We start from the raw sequence: 21,361 nt of genomic DNA, 5'->3' as shown, positions 1-21,361 counted from the left end.
AGAAAGAGAGAGAATATTCAAGAAACATACCCTGCCTCAAATGGTTCAGGCCCCATATATGGTGATAGACCACAAGCTGGTGGTTCTATTCTATCATCCTGCAGCGTTGCATAAGTAAAATGTTAGTTATTTGAGAATTACAAAAGAATGCAAAAAAGGAAACAAGCTAGGACAATAATGAATACCTCATCGAGATCTATCATCACATATTCTCTTTCTTCTGCAACACCAGCGACATCGTAAACACAGGAATTAGGAATTGCAATGTCCATGAGCATTTACTTTATTGAACTTCCCTTACCTGCCAAAGTAATCTGATCAAGAGTCTTCTGATCATTAGCGGGTGTACTGAAGAAAGTTCAATGAAACAAGAGTATTACAATGAGATTGCATGGTCATGGCAAAGAAAAAAAAAAGAAAAGAACAAAAAAATTGCTTACTTCATCTGAGAAATTACATCATCTAAGTTTAAGTCGTCAAGATTTAATGTAAGTGGCAATCTGATGGAATCAAACGGTGCAGGCTCCACCTCAACTGGAAGGTCTATTTCCACAGCAACGAAGGTAGTTCTGATTGTAGTTATCATTCGATTGCAATCTTGAAAAAGGTAGTTCACCTTCCATGAATAAATGCGAACTAGGCCTAGGAGAAGATGCCCTGATAATCTTAAAGCAATTGGAACCTCAGGAAACATTATACTCTCTGCAAAGGCAGAAGGCGTATATTAGATGACTATGGAAAAGTTTGCAGAATAAACACAGGGACATAACCACAAAAAATCAATCAAAATATCTCGAATGTAGAATGGCACCACCATGAATGCCGATTATCTAAAGGGACATTGTTTCAGTGATTAAAGGTGACCACAAGGATCAAAAATTTCTCAGACATCTCCCATTCTTCCAAAATCATTGTCTCACGAAATTGCAAGACATTATTACTGATTTTGGGTGAACTGACAAGGAAAAAGGAAACTTCTGTGAGAACCTCGCCGGAGAGACAACGCACACGTTGCCGGTAGGATCACGGCCAAACACATAAGCCCAAGAATACTCACGCGAACACTCTGGACACGATCTTATTTTGGTGCTACTGAATTGGCAGCTTTTCCTGTGTCTATTCCTTTGCTTAAATGGACAATTACATGGCAAGAAGAAATGGCCTCCAATCAGGCCGATTACACTACAGCTAATTTTCCTAAACATAGCTAGTAATCTAAGGAAAGAAAATCAGTAGTATTACGCAGGCAAGGATTATTGTCAACAATCTCCTTCTAAGCCTTGCCGTGCTTGCTATCAATATGGAACAGGCCAATCTTTGTGCGAAGCTCATGAAACTTGACTCTGCCCAGTGGCTTTGTCAGAATATAACTCAGTTGCTCTTCGCTCCTGATGAACTTCACTTCGATCAGGCCCTTTTCAGTGGACTCCCGGACTAGATGATACTTCACCTCAATGTGTTTGCTCTGTCCGTGGAGTACCGGATTCTTGATTAATGCAATAGCAGACTTGTTGTCCACCCTCAGCAGTGGCACACTCGGCGCAGACCCCTGCACTTCTGCTAGCACTCGAGCAAGCCATAGTGCGTGACAAGCCACATTAGCTGCTGCGATATACTCCGATTCACAGCTGGATTGAGCCACCACTCTCTGCTTTATGGACTGCCAGGTAATTGGGCTGCTGGCCAAGAAGAAAATGACCCCTGTTGTGCTTTTCCTTGCATCAATATCTCCTGCAAAATCAGCATCGCTGAACCCTGTCAACAGTACCTGATCTCCCTTTTTCCTGTCAAACCAGAGCCCCCAATTTTGGGTCCCTGCCACATAGCGCAGGATGTGCTTCACAGCAGCAAGGTGGTCCTCCCGTGGATCTTCCAGAAACCGGCTAACATACCCAACAGCAAAAGCTAAATCAGGGCGGGTGTTAACCAGATACCTCAGCCTCCCGACGATGCTCCTGTACATCATCACGTCGACCGGTGGCTTTGAACTGTGCTTGCTTAGCTTCAGGCGTGCCTCCATGGGCACCTGGCAGGGATTGCACCCGGCCATGCCGCTCCTCTCAAGGATCTTGCCGGCGTAGGCGCCTTGACTCAGCGAGACCCCCTTTTCACTCTGCTTCACTTCAATGCCGAGGTAGTAGTGAAGCAGACCGAGGTCACTCATTTTGAACGCGGCCTCCATCTCCTTCTTGAACGCCCTTATGTCACCAGGGCTTGAACTGGTGATCACAAGGTCATCGACATAGACCCCGAGCACCAGCTGAGCACCGCCAATCCGCCTGACGTAGATGGCGTGTTCTGTTCAACTCCTGAAACCGAGCGACAACAAAGTGTCGTCCAGTTTTGCGTTCCAGGCGCACGGGGCTTGATGCAGGCCGTACAGCGCTTTTTGCAGTTTGAGTACCTTGTGCTCCTTGCCGGCGATGATGAAGCCTGCCGGCTGCTCGACGTAGACTTCCTCCTGTAGGTCGCCATTCAGGAACGCCGACTTGACATCCATGTGGTGTACCTCCCACCCCTCGGGCGCCGCGAGGGCGATGAGCAGGCGCACTGAGTCGAGCCTGGGCACCTGTGCGAACACCTCATCATAGTCGATACCGCGCCGCTGTGCATAGTCCTTCACCACAAGGCGCGCCTTGTGCTTGGACACCGCCCCGTGCTCGTCCCTCTTCACTTTGAACACCCATTTCATCCTGATCGCCTTGCGGCCGGGTGGGAGGTTGGCAACGCACCATGTGTCGTTCTCCTCGATGGACTCCATCTCCTCCATCATCGCCTTCCTCCAGCAGGGGCTACATTCTGCCTCGGCGAATGAGGCAGGCTCATCGGCGCTCACCATGTGTACCTCTTCTACCATCAGTGCGCGCGGTGCTAAGCCACATGGCGAGGCTGGCCCGATAATGTCATCGATGTTTCGGAACCGGAGAGGTACGTCATCATCATGATCGGCATCAAGGTTCTTGTTGTCGATGCCGTCCGATGGACCAGGTTCTGGTTCGCCCTTGCCCACATCGGGGAGCGGCGACTGCTCTCCCAGCACACCCTCTCCAGGAGCCTTGACGGCGTCATCATCCTCTGGCGCGGCTGGGCCTATGGTCGCGTACTCCACTGTGAAGATGTCATCGCTGCTGCTTGGCTCGCTGTTGTTGCCTCCAGTGCCCCAGTCCCACTGGGCTTGCTCGTCGAACACCACGTCTCGCGTCACGTGGACGCACTTTATGATGGGGTCGTAGGCGCGGTACGCCTTTGTGCCGCACTCGTAGCTGACGAAGATCATCTTGCGGCTGTGGTCGTCGAGCTTCTTTAGGTGTGGCGTCGTGTTCCGGATGTAGGCGATGTAGCCGAATGTCCTGAGGTGATGTACAGCCGGCTTCTTCCCATGCCACGCCTCGAACGGGGTCATCCCATCCACGCTCTTTGTCAGACACCGATTCAGCAAGTACACAGCGATGCTCACCGTCTCACCCCAGAACCAGCCAGGCAGGCCCTTGGCCTTGAGCATACTCCTCGCCGTTGCCACCACTGTGGTATTCCGACGCTCAACGACGTTGTTCTGCTGCGGGCTGTAGGGCGCGGTACACTGACGATGCACGCCCTCAGCCACGCAGTACTCCGCAAACTCGGCAGCGGTGAACTCTCCTCCACGGTCAGTCCGGAGTGCCTTGAGCTTGACGCTGGACTCGCTTTCCACCCGTGCCTGAAACTCCTTGATGGCAGCCGCGGCACGATCCTTTGATGGGATTGCGGCTACCCACATGTATCTGCTGAGATCATCCACTACCAGCAAGAAGTACTTGTTCCCTCTAGGTGTCTCCGGCGAGATGGGGCCGCACAGGTCACCGTACCAGCTCGAGATGCTACCGTGCACGGTATTCCGCCTACGCCAGGAAGGGATTCCGCCTTTGCTTGCTGGCCTGGCAAGCCTCGCACAGTTGGTCGACCTGCCCGATTTCCGGCAGGCCGCGCACCAGCTCCTCCCTTGCCAGCTTCCTCATTTCTGCCATGTTGATGTGGCCGAAACACTCGTGCCAGCGCCACGCTGCCTCACCGTCGCGTCCACGCGCCGCCAGGCACGACGGCGTTGCCATCTTGATGCGAAGTACATACAACCGATTGGTCGCACGCTTCACCTTTGCCAGTAACTGGCCGCTGGACTCCCAGAACCTCATCACCCCGACATCGATGTCGACCTTATAGCCGTCCTCGTCGAGCTGGCCGATGCTGACGATTTTCGTCGTCAGCTGAGGGATGAAGTAGATGTAATAAATGCCATTTGAAATAATATAGTGACCATGAAAAATTCAGAAGGAAATCCAAAAGAAAAAGAAGGAAAAATGGCAAAAAGGTCAAATTCGGCTAAATTTTGACCGAAATTTGAATTTCAAATTTGAAATTCAGAAAATTTTGTCAAATATATGGAACACAAGTGTAAGAGTATTTAGATTTAAGGGATCAAGAAATTGGAATCAGATTAGTACCAATTATCACAAAAGAATTGGAGAAAGAAAAAGAAAAAGAGGGATTGCTGTTTACTGTTCACTGTCCGAAAATAGAGATTCAGGAAAACAGCCACAGAGTCTGTTTTCAAAATTCAATTCTGGACAATTTTTCAACCAAGTGCACCAGAACAACTATACCATGTTGAAATATAGACTTTGGACTACAATAATCATGTGTTGTTGGCCAGGAACAGTGAAAGGAAGGAAGTCAACCTCGAGCTCAAAGTCAGCACAAAATCACAATTGTCTGAAACTCTGAAAAATGACTAAGTCTGAAACCGACAGTGTAAGGGTCGACTTTGAATTTAAATTCAGAGCAATGTAGATCAAGAAGGGTGGGTGTTCTTGGGCAAAATGGAAACTTGGGAGATCATAGAACACATTTGAGAAGAAGTTGGACTGGAAAAACAAGATTTAAGTCCTTAAATTGGTTCCCAAATTAAAGTCCATATCACTGTCGAACTGACGAACAGCAGTTACAATTCAGTCAACATTCAGAGCCAACCCGAGCTAAATTTCAAAAATTCAGTTGATTCGATGTTTATCTCAAGTCGACGCCAAAATAAAATATGAAGGTCTTGAGTTTATCTCCAAGTTCTGTTAAAGCACGAGAGGCCGTCGGATCAAGAATCAACCGTTAGCCGCTTCTGAAGATCACGGGCGGGAGAAGCAGTGACAGAACCTCCAGACGTGTCGCCGCCGCCGTCGTCGGTCGTCCGCCAGCGCAGCTAGCTAGGCCACCTCCTCACCACATCAGCCTACGGGTAGGCCACGGTGTCGTCCATGCGAAGGGTTAAACGCTTGAATATCTACCGCTCCCGCGCCGCCGTTTCACCACCGCTCTTTTTACCGCCGCCAGTGCCTCTTCTGTCAAACACCGCCGCCAAGCAAAATCCTACCACCTCCGAGTAGCTCTCGTCGATTCCTCTCGCTCACTCCTCCAGCCACACCCCGAGCTAGTTGTTGTCCCACATCCTCGCCGGAATAGCCGTGCTCGCCGCCGCTTCTGTCCGCCGCCGTCGCGCCGCCCGCTCTCGGTGAGAACTACCTTGCGCTGTCTCTCTTTCTTCTTGAGTAGTCGTAGTCGAGTCCTTAGGGTTCCAGGATGGAGTAGAAGTAGTCGTTTCAGTCGGTTAAGCAGTTGTCACGGGTAACCACGGCCGGCCGAGGGGGTTGCCGCCCGTCGCCGTGGAGGGGGTAGCTCCGGTCGTCTCCAGGGGAGCTGTCGCCGCGCACGAGGTCGTGTAGGGTTAGGGTTGGTGTCGTCGTCTAGACTCGCCGCCAGGAGGGCGCCGGCCGGCGAGCCGCGCCGCCCCCTGTTCCGGTCGCGCTTTTGGCGGGAGGAGGAAGAAGGAGCTGTGCACCCGGGCCCGCGCGTCAGAGAGAGGGGGGCGAAAGGAGCAGAAGGCCGAATTGGTGCGGCCGTCTGTGGGCCGGTGCGTTGAGGCCCAGTGGCACGCGCGCGGGTGACCGGAAGAGAAAAGGCCGGAGGCCCAGAGCAGCGACGCAGGCCGGCGTCACATGGAAAAGGAAGAAAAAAAAAGAGGGTCCGTGGGCCGGTGCTGGGCTGCTAAAGGAAAGAAAAGAAGAAATCGGCCCGTGGGGGCCCGTCAGGGGGGAAAGGAGAACCGGCGGGTAGAAAGGAATAGGAAGGTGGGGTCCGCGCTGTGGGGTCCGATGTTTCGTGAGAGAGGGTAGCATGGGGGTGTGTAAGAAAAGTTTTTCCGGGGGAATTTTCGGGAAAAGTTAGATTTCTTTAGCAAAATAATCCGTTTAAATTCGTTTTACACCATTTTAATCACAGAAATTTGTAGGAGTGTCCAAAATTAGTGAAACCAATTTTGTTAGGCTTGTTTTATTTTCCTTTATGCATTAAAATTTTTACACCCTAGGAAAATAATAAAAATTTGGGTATTTATTTAATGCCTTCCTTTCAAGGTAATTAAATAAATACTTAATATTTATAAAATGTATAAAAATATGAATAATACTTTACCAATCACAAATAACTCTTAACTCATAGGAAATTAGATTTTCAAGTTAGAAATTGTTTACCACCTTTATCAAAAAAAATTAAAAGCTATAGGAAGGGTTAAGTAAGAAAAAAAAAATATAGGTTAATCTTTTAGATTTCTTTTGTGTTTTGACTTACAACTTAATCGTGATAAGTCGTATAGTCCTTGTTGGCTTGCAACTTTATCATGAAGGAAAGTTGTATAGTCTGTTATTTAAAAAGTTTGCATTCTAACCCCTGCATGTATGCACCATAGATCTAGAAGCACCAGAAGAGGATTACTGGGAATTTTCAGAAGGACCCTTGGAGTTCGACGAAGTGTTTGAATTTGTCCCCTGTGAAGCAAATCCGTCGGCTTCTACTAATCTTTTTAACGATCAAGGCAAGCCCCGGTGCATGTATACCTATCTATTTTGGAGTCGTTATTTCATGTGATTAGTTATAGGTTATTTGGTTATTATATGCACTAAGTCTAGGAGTTGCTTGAAACCTATTCTTGTGTATGATCATGCCTTGAATTAAGGACATCTTTGCCACTTGTTCAAATCCTAGAAACTACCCAAGTCTAGAATTGCTTACTTGCTTACATGCTTGGTTTACCAACCTTAGGGAAAACTCTTAAGTCATACATGCTGCTTATGAAAGATAGTTTGGAGTATAGAACCAGACAGAAGCTAGAGATGTAGTTCTGTCTGCTAATTAATCTGAATGAGGACCGATCCGTGTCTTAACTGCTGATCAAGTGATAACATCTGATCACTTACTGGGTATGGGACCAGTAAAGCCTAGTAGATTAGTAAATTCTATGATCAGGAATGCTTCGTACCCGCATTTGACGTGCTGGAGATTGGCAGGGGTGTAGCCTGAAACTCACATGGGGATCAGGCCAGACGTGGGGTCCCATGTGGGGGTGCATCCCTGGGTCCGGGTAGTTGTATTCCTAATCATTGACTTTACTAATCGAGAGGTTGTTAGTACGACCTGGACAGTCGTATAATGCTGGTGATCGGGATGCTCTCCTGCAGGATGTAAATTGATCCGGATCACCGCAATTCTCGGTTATGAATGCACTTGATCACTGTTGAGTATCGTAGTATAACACATGTGATATAAAATCTTCTGTTGCCAAGTACTGTATGAATTAACAATTATGATTGTTTTACTTCTGTTATCATCTAGAATGGTTAGGTAACAACTTAACTAAACTAAAAGACAAAACTAAGGCCTCACTCGTAGTAAGCTTTTTCGGCAAAAATCGTGTCAACCAAGCACACCCAAAGGCTGACATGCATTCCAATGAAAAACTATTATATTGGTTAGTCGGGTAAGACTTGCTGAGTACCCCGTACTCAAGGTTTTCCCCTTGTGGTTATCTTTCAGAAGCTACCCAGGAAGCTACCGAAGAGGAGACCCCGAAGACCTAGAGTATTGACCTGAGTCTCTCAATACTCTAGAAAACCGTTTATCGACGCATCTTCTCCTAAACTGTTTATGTTTAATCTTAGAGCTTGTCTAACTCTGCATCACTAAGTTGGTCTCAACTTAAGTCTGGTAATAACTCGTACCTCTTAATTATGTATGTAAAAATGTAATATTTGTTGATATTATCCCATCGCGGATATTATCCTGATGTATGGCTATGAGACACGTCGTGGATCCTTCGAGGAGTCCTAGGGACACTCGACGGACTACCGGACTTATGCTGTTTTAGGTGCGTTTCGGATAATTGCTGTCCCAACAGCAATTAGGCGCACTTAAACCAGCTTAAGTTGGGCGGTTCCGCCACAGTAGACCCCGGAGAATGACCGGAGCTCGCCGTTCTTGCAAACCAATGTGACGGTGCCCCGGCCCTCGATTTGCGCCACCGAGTCGTTGCCCCACAGCACGGTGCCGAGCACCGCCGTGTCCAGCTTTAAGAAGGCGGCCCTGGATTCGAACATAAGGTTGGTGGTGCCGGTGTCCAGGACCCAGGTTTCTACCTCCCGCTCCTTCTCTTCTCCAAGGTGAGCAAACACATTCTCCTCTCTGATCTCAATCTGGGCGCGCAATCCTGACGCCATCACCCCAGATCCGTCACCGCCATGCTCCTAGCCTGTCGGTGTTTTTCGACCGGCAACCTGCCTAGGGGGTACCCTAGGTGGTCTTTTGTGCGGTAAGGATTATCGAGAATCAAGGAATCAATGGTGACGCAAGGAACACGATTTAGATAGGTTCGGGCCGCTAGATCGCGTAATACCCTACGTCTTGTGTGTTGGTTTGTATTGATCTTGGATGAACTGGAGTTGTTGTTGAGGGGGGTCCCTGCCCACTCTTATATACACGGGAGGGCAGGGTTACAAGTCTGAGTCCTAGTCGAGTACTATTACAGAGTTCTACTCGGTAAGGCCCGAGTAGTTTTCCATATACATACTTTACTAGTCCGAGTGGGATACACCTATCCCTTGTCCTGATCGTGTCCGAGTACGCCCCTCAGTGGGCCGTCCAAGGTCTACTTGTGGGCCTGGGGTGCATGCCCGACAAGCCCCCGAGTACTTTGTAGTCGTGCGCCACAGTCTTGGCCATTGCGGGTGCTATCCGTGTAGTTCGTCGTAGAGGTTGCGGACCGAAGTGCTCGAGTACTGTCGCGTGGCTGGAAGGTACTCTTCTTGTTCCTTCGAGTTGTTTCTGTTCTGAGAATTTTTATATGGTAGTGCGATGTCAATCGCACTCCATATGGAGTAGCCTCTGAGCCTTAGGTTGAGTTGAAGAGTCAGGCTTAGGGTCAATCCAGCTTTTTGTCTGTTTTACCCTTGGAAATCTTGAAAAAGAAAAAACTGACCATCGGGTACGATACCCGCAGCCCTCGAGCACTTAGGCGATCTCTATCGTTGAAGTGGTCAACAATCCATTGAAAAGAGTAGCCGTTGAGTGTTTAAGGCGATTAATCTGCAATTAATCTGTTTAAAATCCATTCGTTGCGTAACTGACGCGTGGAAACCGGAGCTGGCGGAGATAAAGCTGGAGGGCCCCCTTTCGGTTAGATTTACGCCATATGGTAATCAGATCTACTTTTCTTCCTCCCCTGCTCTCTTGCTCCATATTTGCGTCGTTGCAAGTGTCGCTGCCGCTATAGCCACCCTTTGAGAGACATCCGAGGGTGAGTGCCGTTTTAGCTTGAGGTTGAGTCCATCGGATGCGCACCAAGAAGATGGGCAAGAAACCCGAGAAGATCCAGGGCAAGGCTCCGGCGACGGGCAAGGTGAAGTCCAAGAAGGGGAAAGAACTGGTGCTGCCGGTGCCGAAGGTGGGGCCGACAAACCAGACTACGCCGCTGCCACCTGGAGCAACGTGGCAACATTCAGTGATGAAGGAGGAAGCCGTGCAAGCACTAGTTGATGCGAAGCTTCTGCAGCCAAAGGAAATTCTTGAGTGGCACCCCGCATTTCCAAATGCGTGGCAATTTGAGGAACATCCAGGCGAGACAGTGATGCTCGTGCACTTTGTGGAGAGGGGGTTGGCAGTTGTCGGGCATACACCCCAGGTCCATGAGTAGACCTTGGACAGCCCACTAAGGGGCGTACTCGGACATGATCAGAACAAGGGATAGGCGTATCCTGCTCGGACTAGTCAAGTATGTTTATGGAAAACTACTCGGGCCTTACCGAGTAGAACTCTGTAATAGTACTCGACTAGGACTCAAGACTTGTAACCCTACTCTCCCGTGTATATAAGGGTGCGTTGGGACCCCCCTCAACAACAACTCCAGTTCATCAATACAAACCAACGCACAGGACGTAGGGTATTACGCGATCTAGCGGCCCGAACCTATCTAAATCATGTTCCTTGCGTAACCATTGATTCCTTGATCCTCGATGATCCTTACCGCACAAAAGACCACCTAGGGTACCCCCTAGGCGGGTTGCCGGTCTAAAACACCGATAGCTGGCGTGCCAGGTAGGGGAACTCGTCGAGTTTCTCAGCGCGAACTCAATGGCAAAGGTCATCATCAGGCCCGTTTTTCTCATCAAAGCCGGCGCCACCTTCGTTTTCGGATCCTGGCTTTGCGTCGCCAACGGCTCGGGTTTGTTCTGGTGCCAGATAGTTGATGCTCAGGAGAAGAAACCAGAAGATCTGATCGGAAAAAACTAAGATTTCAAAATCGACGAGTTCGAGTTCGACTACGCGTCGGATTCGACTTCGCCTCGGACTAGTCGGTCCCAGCCAGTGTCCAAGTCGGTTTCAACTTCAAAGCAGTTCCCGCATGGACTCCACAACGCAACCAAAGTTCACCAAGGCTTTCTTACTCGAACCCGATTTGAACTCGGGCATGACGAAGACGTCGACTCCGACTCATCTTATTCGCCAGAGATACCATTATCTGGTCCAGCCCAAGGATTGGTAATAACTTCAACATCCCAAGGCAGATTCGTACACTGGCCAGGATTGCGACCATTTCTTCTTGACCGCGACTACGACTCGCGCCTTGTCACCCATATCAAGAAGGCATTCCGCTCACTTCCAACCGTGAGGAAAGTTCCATAGAGATTGCAACATCAAGCTCCGAAAGCTACTACCCGGACAGGGAGATACTCGTTATTACTCAGAATAACAACCCGGGTACTAGCCAGAACAGAACCCCCAGGCGATTAGCACAACTCGACAACATCTCCGAAGATGAGTCTACAGCACCCCTCACAATGAAACCTCCGAGCAAAGAAACCAAAGAAGGATGCGCAACGCTACTCGAGCCGAGCGACGGCAGTCGATGGCTACAAATATTCCCATTACAAATCTTGAAAGGGTCTACGACGCAGTTCAGGTTCAGGAGCACAATACTCCACTCGCGGATATCACGTCGATCAACGTTTTAACAACGTTGATTCCTCAGGATAGGAATAACGAAGCCATAGCTCAACGCGGCAACGGACTGATCGCACAACTCGCGGAGCAAGCTTACAAGTTACTCGATAAAGAGTCACCGATTCTATCTGTTCCTTGCATCACAGCTCACCAAGAAGGTAGCAGGGGAGCCGCAGACAACAACAATGGCCCAAAAAACGGCAATGAAGTTAACCAACCTCGGTAGCACAGCCAAAGTCCAAGAAAGCACAAATCCCCAGCTCGCCATAAGGATGTTGGCGAGGTCAGCCGCACCAACTCGGTTAGAAGCATCCGCCCTAATCGGAAGAACCACAAGGTCTCCAACTTTAGTGATCTGCGAGAAATTCTCAACAGTCGACGCGAGCGAGAAGTCGACAACTACAACCACTTTCCCGCCTTCACAAACCGGGTAATGAAAAGAAAACTACTCGAGAAGTTCAAGCCAACCGGGATCACCAAGTATGATGGCAAACAAGACCCAATCCAATGGCTACGATGTTACTCGCTAGCCGTCCAAGCAGCCGGGGGGAATAACGACACCAAAGTTATCCACTTCCCCATATGCATGGAACCCGCACCAACAAGTCCATCGACTCCTGGGCAGACTTGACAAAGGCTTTCACCAACAACTTCGCCGGCTCAATGGCCAGACCAGGCAACAAGATTGACTTAAGTCAAATTAAGCAAAAAGAAGGCGAGACCCTACGCGACTATCTGCGACGGTTCTTCGAAAAGAAGGCTACCATAGTTGACATCTCTGAAACAAACGTCATCGAGTGCTTCCAGAATGACTCTACGATCGACGAACATACCAAGACTTCGGTCGCCGACGACCAGCTGATGTCAAAGAACTCAAAGTCATGGTGCAGCAGTGGGCGGATGAAGAAGACAAAGAGCGAGAACGGTTTGGCTCCCACCGCAACCGTGGACGCGACAACAACCACAACAATGACCAAGATAGAACTCGGCATAATGAGACTCGAAACAATTATTCGAGTAATCACAATCGCAAAAGGAAGCCCGACAACACTGTTGCTACCATGACCAGCTCCGGGAAAAAGGGACCCCGTAAAAACGATGAAGGGCCAACCTTCACTGAACTACTCAAAAAGCAGTGCCCATGGCACCCGACTAGCAAGCACTCGGTAATAGACTGCTACAGCATGCGCCGAGTCATGCAAGACTTACTCGCACCACCACCTCCTGAAGAGTACACCAAGAAAAAAGATAAGGACAAGAACAAAGCCTACAACGACGAAGATGAAGAAGGCGACTTCCAGACCACCTCAAAAACCATCAACGTCATCTTCGGCGGTATCTCATGCACCGCATCCAAGCGAGCCAACAAACTTGTACTCAGGGAGATCATGGCCATCGAACCAACGGATCCAACACTGTTGAAATGGTCAGAAGTTCCCATTTCTTTCAGCAGAAAAGATCAATGGACCAAGTTCTCAGAACCAGGCCATTTCCCACTAGTCCTGGATCCAGTTGTGGCAGGCTCAAAGTTAACCAAAGTACTCATCGACGGCGGAAGCGGACTCAACGTTATTTTCGCCAAGACATTAAGGAAGATGTGCCTCGACGATACTGAAATGTTTACTCCAACAGATTCACCTTTCTACGGCATCGTGCCTGGATATGCGGCTATACCACTAGGACAAGTTGTCCTTCTAGTTACCTTCGGAACTAAGGAACATTACCGTACTGAGTACATCAGATTCGAAGTCGCCGACTTCGAGACATCTTACCATGCCATACTCGGAAGGCTAGCACTTGCCAAGTTCATGGCCATACCACATTATGTTTACCTGGTACTCAAAATGCCAGGCCCCAAGGGAGATCTACGGCGATCCTACGAATGCGACACCGAAGCCGTGGAAATTGCTGCGACTACTCAAGCACCTAGTCCCATGCAACAAGTCTTCACAGCTTCAAAAAAACTCCATCCAACCGAGCTAGAGATCCTGGAAAACAAGTCGGGGTCCACAAAGGTGAAACTCACCAGTGAGCAAGACTTCAAATCAGTTGACCTCCAGATGGGTGACCCTTCCAAAACAGCCCTGATCGGAACAGGGCTAGATCCTAAATAGGAATTCGCGCTCGTCAGCTTCCTTTGGGCTAACCACGATATCTTCGCTTGGAAACCGGCTGACATGCCAGGTGCGCCCAAGGAGCTGATTGAGCATTCTCTCAATGTCGATCACAAAGCTACTCCAAAACGGCAACGACTACGCCGATTCGCTCAAGACAGACAAGAAGCAATCAAAAAAGAGTTAGCCAAGCTACTCGCGGTAGGGTTCATCAAAGAAGTCTTTCATCCTGACTGGCTCGCCAACCCCGTGCTCATTCGTAAGAAAAACAACGAGTGGAGAATGTGTGTTGACTACACCAACCTCAACAAACACTGCCCAAAAGACCCTTTCGGGCTACCCAGGATCGATCAGGTGGTTGACTCCACCGCTGGGTGCGCTTTACTATGCTTTCTCGACTGCTACTCCGGCTATCACCAGATAAGCCTCAAAGAAGAAGATCAAGCCAAAACAGCGTTCATCACGCCTTTCGGAGCTTTCTGCTATAAAACAATGTCCTTCGGACTAAAAAATGGAGGGGCAACTTCACCGCAATGTTGAAGCTTATGTCGACGATGTAGTCGTCAAAACAAGAAACCGAGAGGAACTCATTGCTGACTTGGAGGAAACTTTCTCTAGTCTACGCGCTTTCCGATGGACACTCAATCCTACTAAGTGCGTCTTTGGACTACCTTCCGGCAAGTTACTCGGGTTCTTAATTAGCCATCACGGCATTAGGGCCAACCCAAAAAAAATCTGCCATCACAAACATGCAAGCACCAGCTAGCATTAAGGATGTGCAGAAACTCACAAGCTGCATGGCCGCTCTCAACCGGTTCATCTCGAGACTTGGAGAACGGGGACTACCCTTCTTCAAGCTTCTCAAACGCCAGGACAAGTTCAAATGGACGGAAGAGGCAGATGAGGCACTAACACAACCCAAAGACTTTCTGTCAAAACCTCCTGTACTCACCGCTCCTTCTCCAAACAAAGACTTGCTCCTATACATCTCAGCTACTACTCATGTCATCAGCATGGCAATAGTAGTCGAACGGTCTGAACCGGGCCACGCTTACAAGGTCCAACGACCTGTCTACTTCGTCAGCAAAGTACTCTCAGACTCCAAAACTCGGTATTCACCAATACAAAAACTCTTATACGCAATTTTGCTCACCTCCCGAAAACTGCACCATTACTTCCAAGAGCACAACATCACAGTCATCTCTGACTTCCCGCTCGGCGAAATTCTTCACAACAGAGACGCCACGGGCAAAATCTCCAAATGGGCGGTTGAACTCGAAGCTCTCACCTTGGACTTCAAGCCAAGGACAGCTATCAAATCCCAAGCTTTGGTCGACTTCGTAGCTGAATGGACTGAAAATCAAGTGCCAACACCAGTCGAACGGCCAGAACACTGGGTAATGTACTTTGACGGGTCCCTCAAACTCGAAGGGGCCGGCGCAGGCGTATTGCTCATCTCCCCCAGGGGAGACCAGCTCAAGTACGTGCTGCAAATATTCTAGGAAGCATCTAATAACGAAGTCGAGTACAAAGCACTACTCCACAGCCTTCGCCTTGCAATCTCTCTCAGCATCAAACGACTACTGGTGTACGGCGACTCTCTAGTTGTTATAAACCAGGTCAATGATGAGTGGGACCGGAACAAGGACAATATGGACGCTTACTGCAAAGAAGTCCATAAACTGGAAAACAAGTTCTCAGGCTTGGAGTTTCATCACGTCGTCCGCGACAACAATGTTGCCGCCAACGTCTTATCCAAAATGGGCTCAACTCGTGCAGAAGTTCCAGCAGGAATTTTTGTACACGAACTGCGCAAGCCATCCATATCCGAACAAGTCACCAAACCAGCGGTCCCGACTACTGACGTCTCTCGTGAAGTCATGATGATAGAAGTCGACTGGAGGACACCCTTCATCGACTACATCAAAGATCACCAGTTACCATCCGACAAAAATAGGGCTGAGCAAATCTCCCGGCGAGTAAAAAATTACGTTCTAGTTGTAGACAAGCTCTACAGGAAAGGTGCATCGTGTGGAGTACTCATGAAGTGTGTCACCAGAGAAGACGGCCAAGAAATCCTAGAGGAAATTCATAGAGGAATCTGTGGCAACCACACCTCCTCGAGGACACTAGATGGCAAGGCTTTCAGAGCAGGCTTCTACTAGCCAATGGCTCTGGCCGACGCTAAACAACTAGTTCAGAAATGCAAAGGTTGTCAATTCTTCACAAAATAGCAACATCTACCGGCCTACAAGCTAGTCACAATACCTCCAACATGGCCATTTGCCTGCTGGGGGCTCGACATGATAGGACCGTTACCAACTGCTCTAGGAGGATTCAACCGAGTACTCGTGGCAATCGACAAATTCACCAAGTGGATCGAGGTCAAACCAGTCACTTGCCCCAAGGCAGACCGGGTCCTCGACTTCTTGGATGAAATCGTACACCGCTACGGTTTTCCCAATAGGATTATCACAGACCTAGGGTCAAACTTCAACAATCACGACTTTTGGGAATATTGCAAGAATAATGGCATTGACGTCCGCTATGTCTCAGTCGCTCACCCGCGAGCCAATGGACAAGTCGAGCGTGCTAATGGTATGATACTCGACGCCCTGAAGAAAAGACTACATGACGTTGGCAACACCAAAGGCGGTAAATGGCTCAAAGAGTTACCCAATGCTCTGTGGGGCCTACGTACCCAACCATGCAAGATTACTGGGCTATCACCCTATTTCCTCGTATATGGCTTGGAGGCCATCCTACCCGTTGACATCATGTGGCAATCACCATCCGTTGAACAATACGACGAAGAACTGGCAACAGAAACAAGGCGAACAGACATAGACAGCCTAGAAGAAACAAGATGCGCAGCACTAGTGCAATCTGCCAGATACCTTGATGGTTTAAGGCGTTACCACGACCGCAATGTCAAGAAAAGATCTTTCAACTCGGGCGATATGGTCCTTTAGCGTATCCAAGACACGTTAGGGTTGCATAAACTCAATTCACCATGGGAAGGTCCTTACATCGTATCAAAGGTTACGGGACTCGGATCTTACAGACTCCAAGAGCTTTCAGGAGAACAAGTACCAAACTCTTGGAATATAGAACATCTCTGTCGCTATTACCCATAGCAGCATCTGATTAATGGCTTCAAAGCAATAAATCATGATGACTACTCGAGCTAACTGCCCGACTACCAACCTCAAGATACCTCAGCTTTGACAAGAGCTATCAACTCAACAAGGATCACTGCCCTGGTACAAAATTTTCGTAAAGTATTTCTTTACTGAACCGAAGATACATCAGGTTACATACGAGTACAAGTACTCGGAATACACGAAGACTACAAGCAACTTCCTACTGACGGGCTGCATTTAAGCCTCAGGCTTTTACTATATCACAAGGCCACTCAGGTCTGCCGACTACAATGGGAAGGGCCCACACGCAAGGAAGCTGCGCAAAACGCAGCCATATCCAGGTCCTCTACCCAAGGCAACGCCAGGAACTCCAGCATTGCCACTGCCTTGACAGCGACAACGATGAATCCGGCACGACGCACTTATAGGGAACCAAGGCTGCTCTTTTGCTAGCCTTGCGAAGCCAATCCACTTTACAGCCACACCTCCACCACTAAGAGAGTGGGATAAAGACCGCGACACTCATCACCCATCACCCCCGACTTCCAGCGTGTACTCCACTGGATCACGAGCTGCAAGATGAGGCGTGCGATGAAACCTCCTACGAGGATTCTTCTAGCATCGCGGCTATCCCTACGAGCGCAGGAGTCTGTGGAGGGAAGGTGGCCTCAATATACGAGGAATCTTCTAGCACTGATGCACTCTTTGATGGCTCTCTACACTCAAACAGAAGTAACCAAAGGCAATTCATCGCTACTCAGGAACTTGGTTTGGTTCGCTCTCCAACTGGCTCTATTTATAGCCGAAAGATGCAACTACCACCTGCCCAAGGATTACTATGCGCCCATGATCAATGAGTCTGACGACTCCTGACTCTGCCCACGTGACGGTACTTATGCCACAAAGGACAAAAGAGTACAGTACACCCATGCATCCACAAAGGACAAAAGAGTACAGTACACCCGTGTCCCTCAAAAAGCAGAGTACTTGACAGCATTGTGACTACTCGACACTTGGAACTACTCCAAGTCAAGCGCGGCATACGCTCACACCATTATCTCGGGGGCTTGGACTACTCCGATCATCTGCTCAAGGGCCAGGACTCAGAGTCGGGCGAGGCGGAGTTTCCCCCCTCGGGGTCAGGCGAGGCGGAGCTCCTCCCCCAAAGGGTCAGGCTCACCTGACCCCAGGACTCAAGGTCGGGTGAAGCAGAGTTTCCCCCCTCAAGGGGTCGGGCGAAGTGGAGTTTTCCCCAAAGGGTCGGGCGAAGCCGACCCTGGGATTTCGGGTCAGCCAGCACGGAGTAAAACTACTCTTCGCAAGACAATCACCTCAAGCAATGGGCAAATATTTATTTGTTCAAAAGTATTGTTTAGATTACTCGACACAGATTCAAGAGTACATACAAAACTCAAGGCTCTTCTAGAAAGACAAACTCTGACATCTTCGACGCGATAGGCTCCGCCTCCTCGAGGTATTGCGCATATGCTTCTTCTGTGCAGTTGCGAGCCACGCCATCACCAGCCACCACCAAGTCTGCCCTCGGATAGTAGGACTTCACGACTGCAAGGACCTGTTTGCAAACAGTTTTGCAGAGTCCCACCACTCTATTCGGGGCAGCCTTCAATCGCTCGATTAGTGATTGCGGCCCAGCGCCTTCTTCCACGGGGGCTATGGCGTTCACCAAGTCTTCAGCTGCTACAATTAGCTCCTGGAGTTCGCCTTGAAGTTTTCCCATGGTCTGGGCATGATCTCTGCATGCCACCATGGCCATGGCAAGCATCACGCCATTCTGCATCTTCCTGTCCTGCTGATGCTCGCAGGCAGCCTGTGCTTCCGTCAACGCGGCCCAAAGACGTTCAGCTTCATCCGCCACTCGGTCGTGTGCGTTTCTCCAGTTGAGAACTTGGCTCCTTGCAGCTACCTCTTGCTTCTTGAGCTCTACGGGACACAACAAGATCAGCCACAGTCGACTACAATCAGACATACTCGGAGTATGCAAAGTATTTACATTGATACTTCTTGTTCACCGACTTGTAGCGGCTCTCCAGTTTTTGCTGCAGAACCGCGTGATCCGTACGCTCCACAACAAAAGACTTCACTCCAACTTCGTGCACCCTTAGAGCTTCTGTCAGTCGGGCACACTCCTGCTCTAGTTGATCACTTCGTTCCTGAAAAGGTCCAAGTATGCAAGGTATTATGGTGAGTCAAAAGCCTCACAACTACTCGGTCCATGTGACAACTCAAAAAGGAAATCTACCTGGAAGCTTGGGAAAACATCGATGGCCTTCTGGAACTCCAAGCTAGATGGCAGGCTGATCACTGGTCTTTGAGTACTTTCTGCAAGATGAGGAGTTGTACCCAAAATGGCACCTACAACATTTATCATCAGTCAACTGCTTGCTACGACTACAATAACAAGACTACAGAAACATACCTGGAGCAGTCGCCTCTTTGGCTTTTTCAACACCCACTACGGCCAGCGATCCGCCAGTAGATGTTGATAAGGCAGCACTTCCTGAACCCGATGCAGCAGCAGGAACTTCCATCGAACGGATGATGTCTTGAAGCATTGTCATAGTAGCTCCAAGACGACCGGTGTCAACTTCGGGTACCTCCTCAACAATTAAATCCTCCAAAGGAACAGATAATGTAGTTGGGGGATCTGGCCCTACCCCTGTTTCTACAGGGATAGTTTCCTCTGCACCTCTGCACCAAAATACGTGACTACATGATTTCAAGACAAATTAAAGTCATTCAATAGACAAGAAAGCTCACCGGGTTGAGCGTGGCGGCAATCGCACATGTTTCTTCTCGACGATAGGCGGCCGAGTACTGGGCACCGCAGGAACAGCTGCCAGCACTGTCTTCTCGCCAAGGCTTGTAAAGCAGAAGTCAAGACTACAATACAACTCAAACAAATACAATTAGAAGGGACAATGCTTACCACTGATGATCACATTGGACAGCAAAGTACCAGTAGCAAGTACTAACGACACCTCCTTTGCAACACCCGCTACTCCGGCAGGCAGCCCCAGGACCGCTTGGTCAGCAACGGGCAGCATGGCAGCTGACGAAGCCGGTGCGGATAGCTTAGGGGCTACTCCAACTTCTGTTGATGGAAATTTCTCTAGCACCATGTCAACAGATACATTACCGACATCCGGGTCGGCCATGATTACTTCTCCAGAAGCAGCCTCATCATCACCAAGGGCCGTGTCGACAGCCTTTATGTACAAAACGAATTAGCCATAGCAAGTTCAAAATTATCAGCAACAGATAAGTTCACGACTACACACCTTGGTACCCCGAGCCTTCTCAGGGGTTGAAGCAGACTTAGCCGCAGACATCTTGCGGACTACTCTGCACTTCTTGGCCGGAGGAGAGGGTTTGTCCTCTGACTCCTTGGTAACAGTTTCTGATTCTTCTTCCGACTGCGCCAAGTAGCCGGCAAGAACTCGAGACTACAAAAAACAAGTCGATATTAACAACAAATATCACACAAGAGAAAAAGTACAAGTCAAGTGCAAAGACATACCACTTCTGGCTCATACCAGACGTCATACTGACGAAGAGCCGCAGGGATTACTGGTACTCCCTGATAGTTCCTAAATAACTTGGCCAGCAGCGCCTCTACATCATCATCGAATATATCCTTATCGGACATACGCGATGGATCCTTGAGACCTGTGTACTCACTTCCAGAGTGAGCACGTTGTTGAAGCGGTTGGACCCTTCTCTTCAGAAAGCTGGCCGCCACATTGATTCCAGTCAGACCGAGTGCCTTCAACTCGATAATCTACTGCATCAGGTGATCAAGCTCAGGGGTGTCTTCGGGTTTGCTCACCCAGTTTTCTGCGTGCTTGGGTGCGTGACCAGTAACCACAGGCAAATGAGGATTATGGTTCCCAATGTAGAACCACCTCTTCTTCCACTCCCCAAGGGAGTCAGTCAAGCTGTACTCAATATATGCGCCCGAGTTCCTGAGTTGGAACCCGGTGCCTCCAAAGATTTCTGTTCTATGGACACTTGGTTGTGGCTTACAGCGGAATAGTTTCCTAAACAACTCGAGACTTGGAGGAACTCCCAAATACACTTCGCAGAGGTGTACAAATATCGACATATGCAGTACACCATTCGGGTTCAAATGCACAAGTTGAAGCTTATAGTAGTCGAGAATACCTCTGAAGAAGTTGGATGTGGGCACTGCCAACCCCCTCTCCACAAAATGTGCGAGCATCACGGTCTCGCCTGGATGTTCCTCAAATTTCCACGCATTTGGAAATGCGGGGCGCCACCTAAGAATCTCTTTCGGCTGCAGAATCTTCGCATCGACTAGTACTTGCACGACTTTCTCCTTCATCACTGAATGTTGCCACGTGGCCCCAGGCGGCGACGGCGCAATTTAGTTCATCGGCCCCACCTTCAGCGCCGGCAGCACCAGCTCCTTCCCCTTCTTGGATTTTGCCTTGCACATCGCCAGAGCCTTGCCCTGGATCTTCTCGGGTTTCTTGCCCATCTTCTTGGTGCGCATTCGACGGACTCAACCTCAAGCTAGAATGGCACTCTCACTCGGATCTCTCTCAAGGGGCGGCAATGGCAGCGGCGGCACTGGCGGCGGCGCAAATGTGGAGCAGGAGAACGGAGGAGGCAGATAATCAGATATGATTACCATGCGGCGTAAAAACAACCGAAAGGGGACCTTCCAGTTTTATCTCCGCCAGCTCTGGTTTCCACGCGTCGGTTGCGCAA

The 21,361-nt window shown here is 49.3% G+C and overlaps 1 protein-coding gene across 1 annotated transcript in view; it reads right to left on the bottom strand.

The window, feature by feature from the left end:
• The window catches only part of LOC140223184 (uncharacterized), a 47,316-nt gene that overhangs the window by 13,013 nt on the left and 12,942 nt on the right, over window positions 1-21,361 (bottom strand). Inside the window, exons 2-5 of the mRNA XM_072294729.1 lie at window positions 441-702; window positions 302-348; window positions 186-217; window positions 31-98 (exon numbers count right to left, since the gene is read on the bottom strand). Of these exons, the coding sequence (XP_072150830.1) occupies window positions 31-98; window positions 186-217; window positions 302-348; window positions 441-702 (409 nt within the window). The remainder of the gene's footprint in view (window positions 1-30; window positions 99-185; window positions 218-301; window positions 349-440; window positions 703-21,361) is intronic.

Source organism: Setaria viridis, chromosome 6 (genome assembly GCF_005286985.2).
Source record: "Setaria viridis chromosome 6, Setaria_viridis_v4.0, whole genome shotgun sequence".
Lineage (NCBI taxonomy): Eukaryota > Viridiplantae > Streptophyta > Magnoliopsida > Poales > Poaceae > Setaria > Setaria viridis.
Note: the sequence above shows the minus strand (reverse complement) of the source record. Positions and strands in the feature narration are given on the sequence as shown.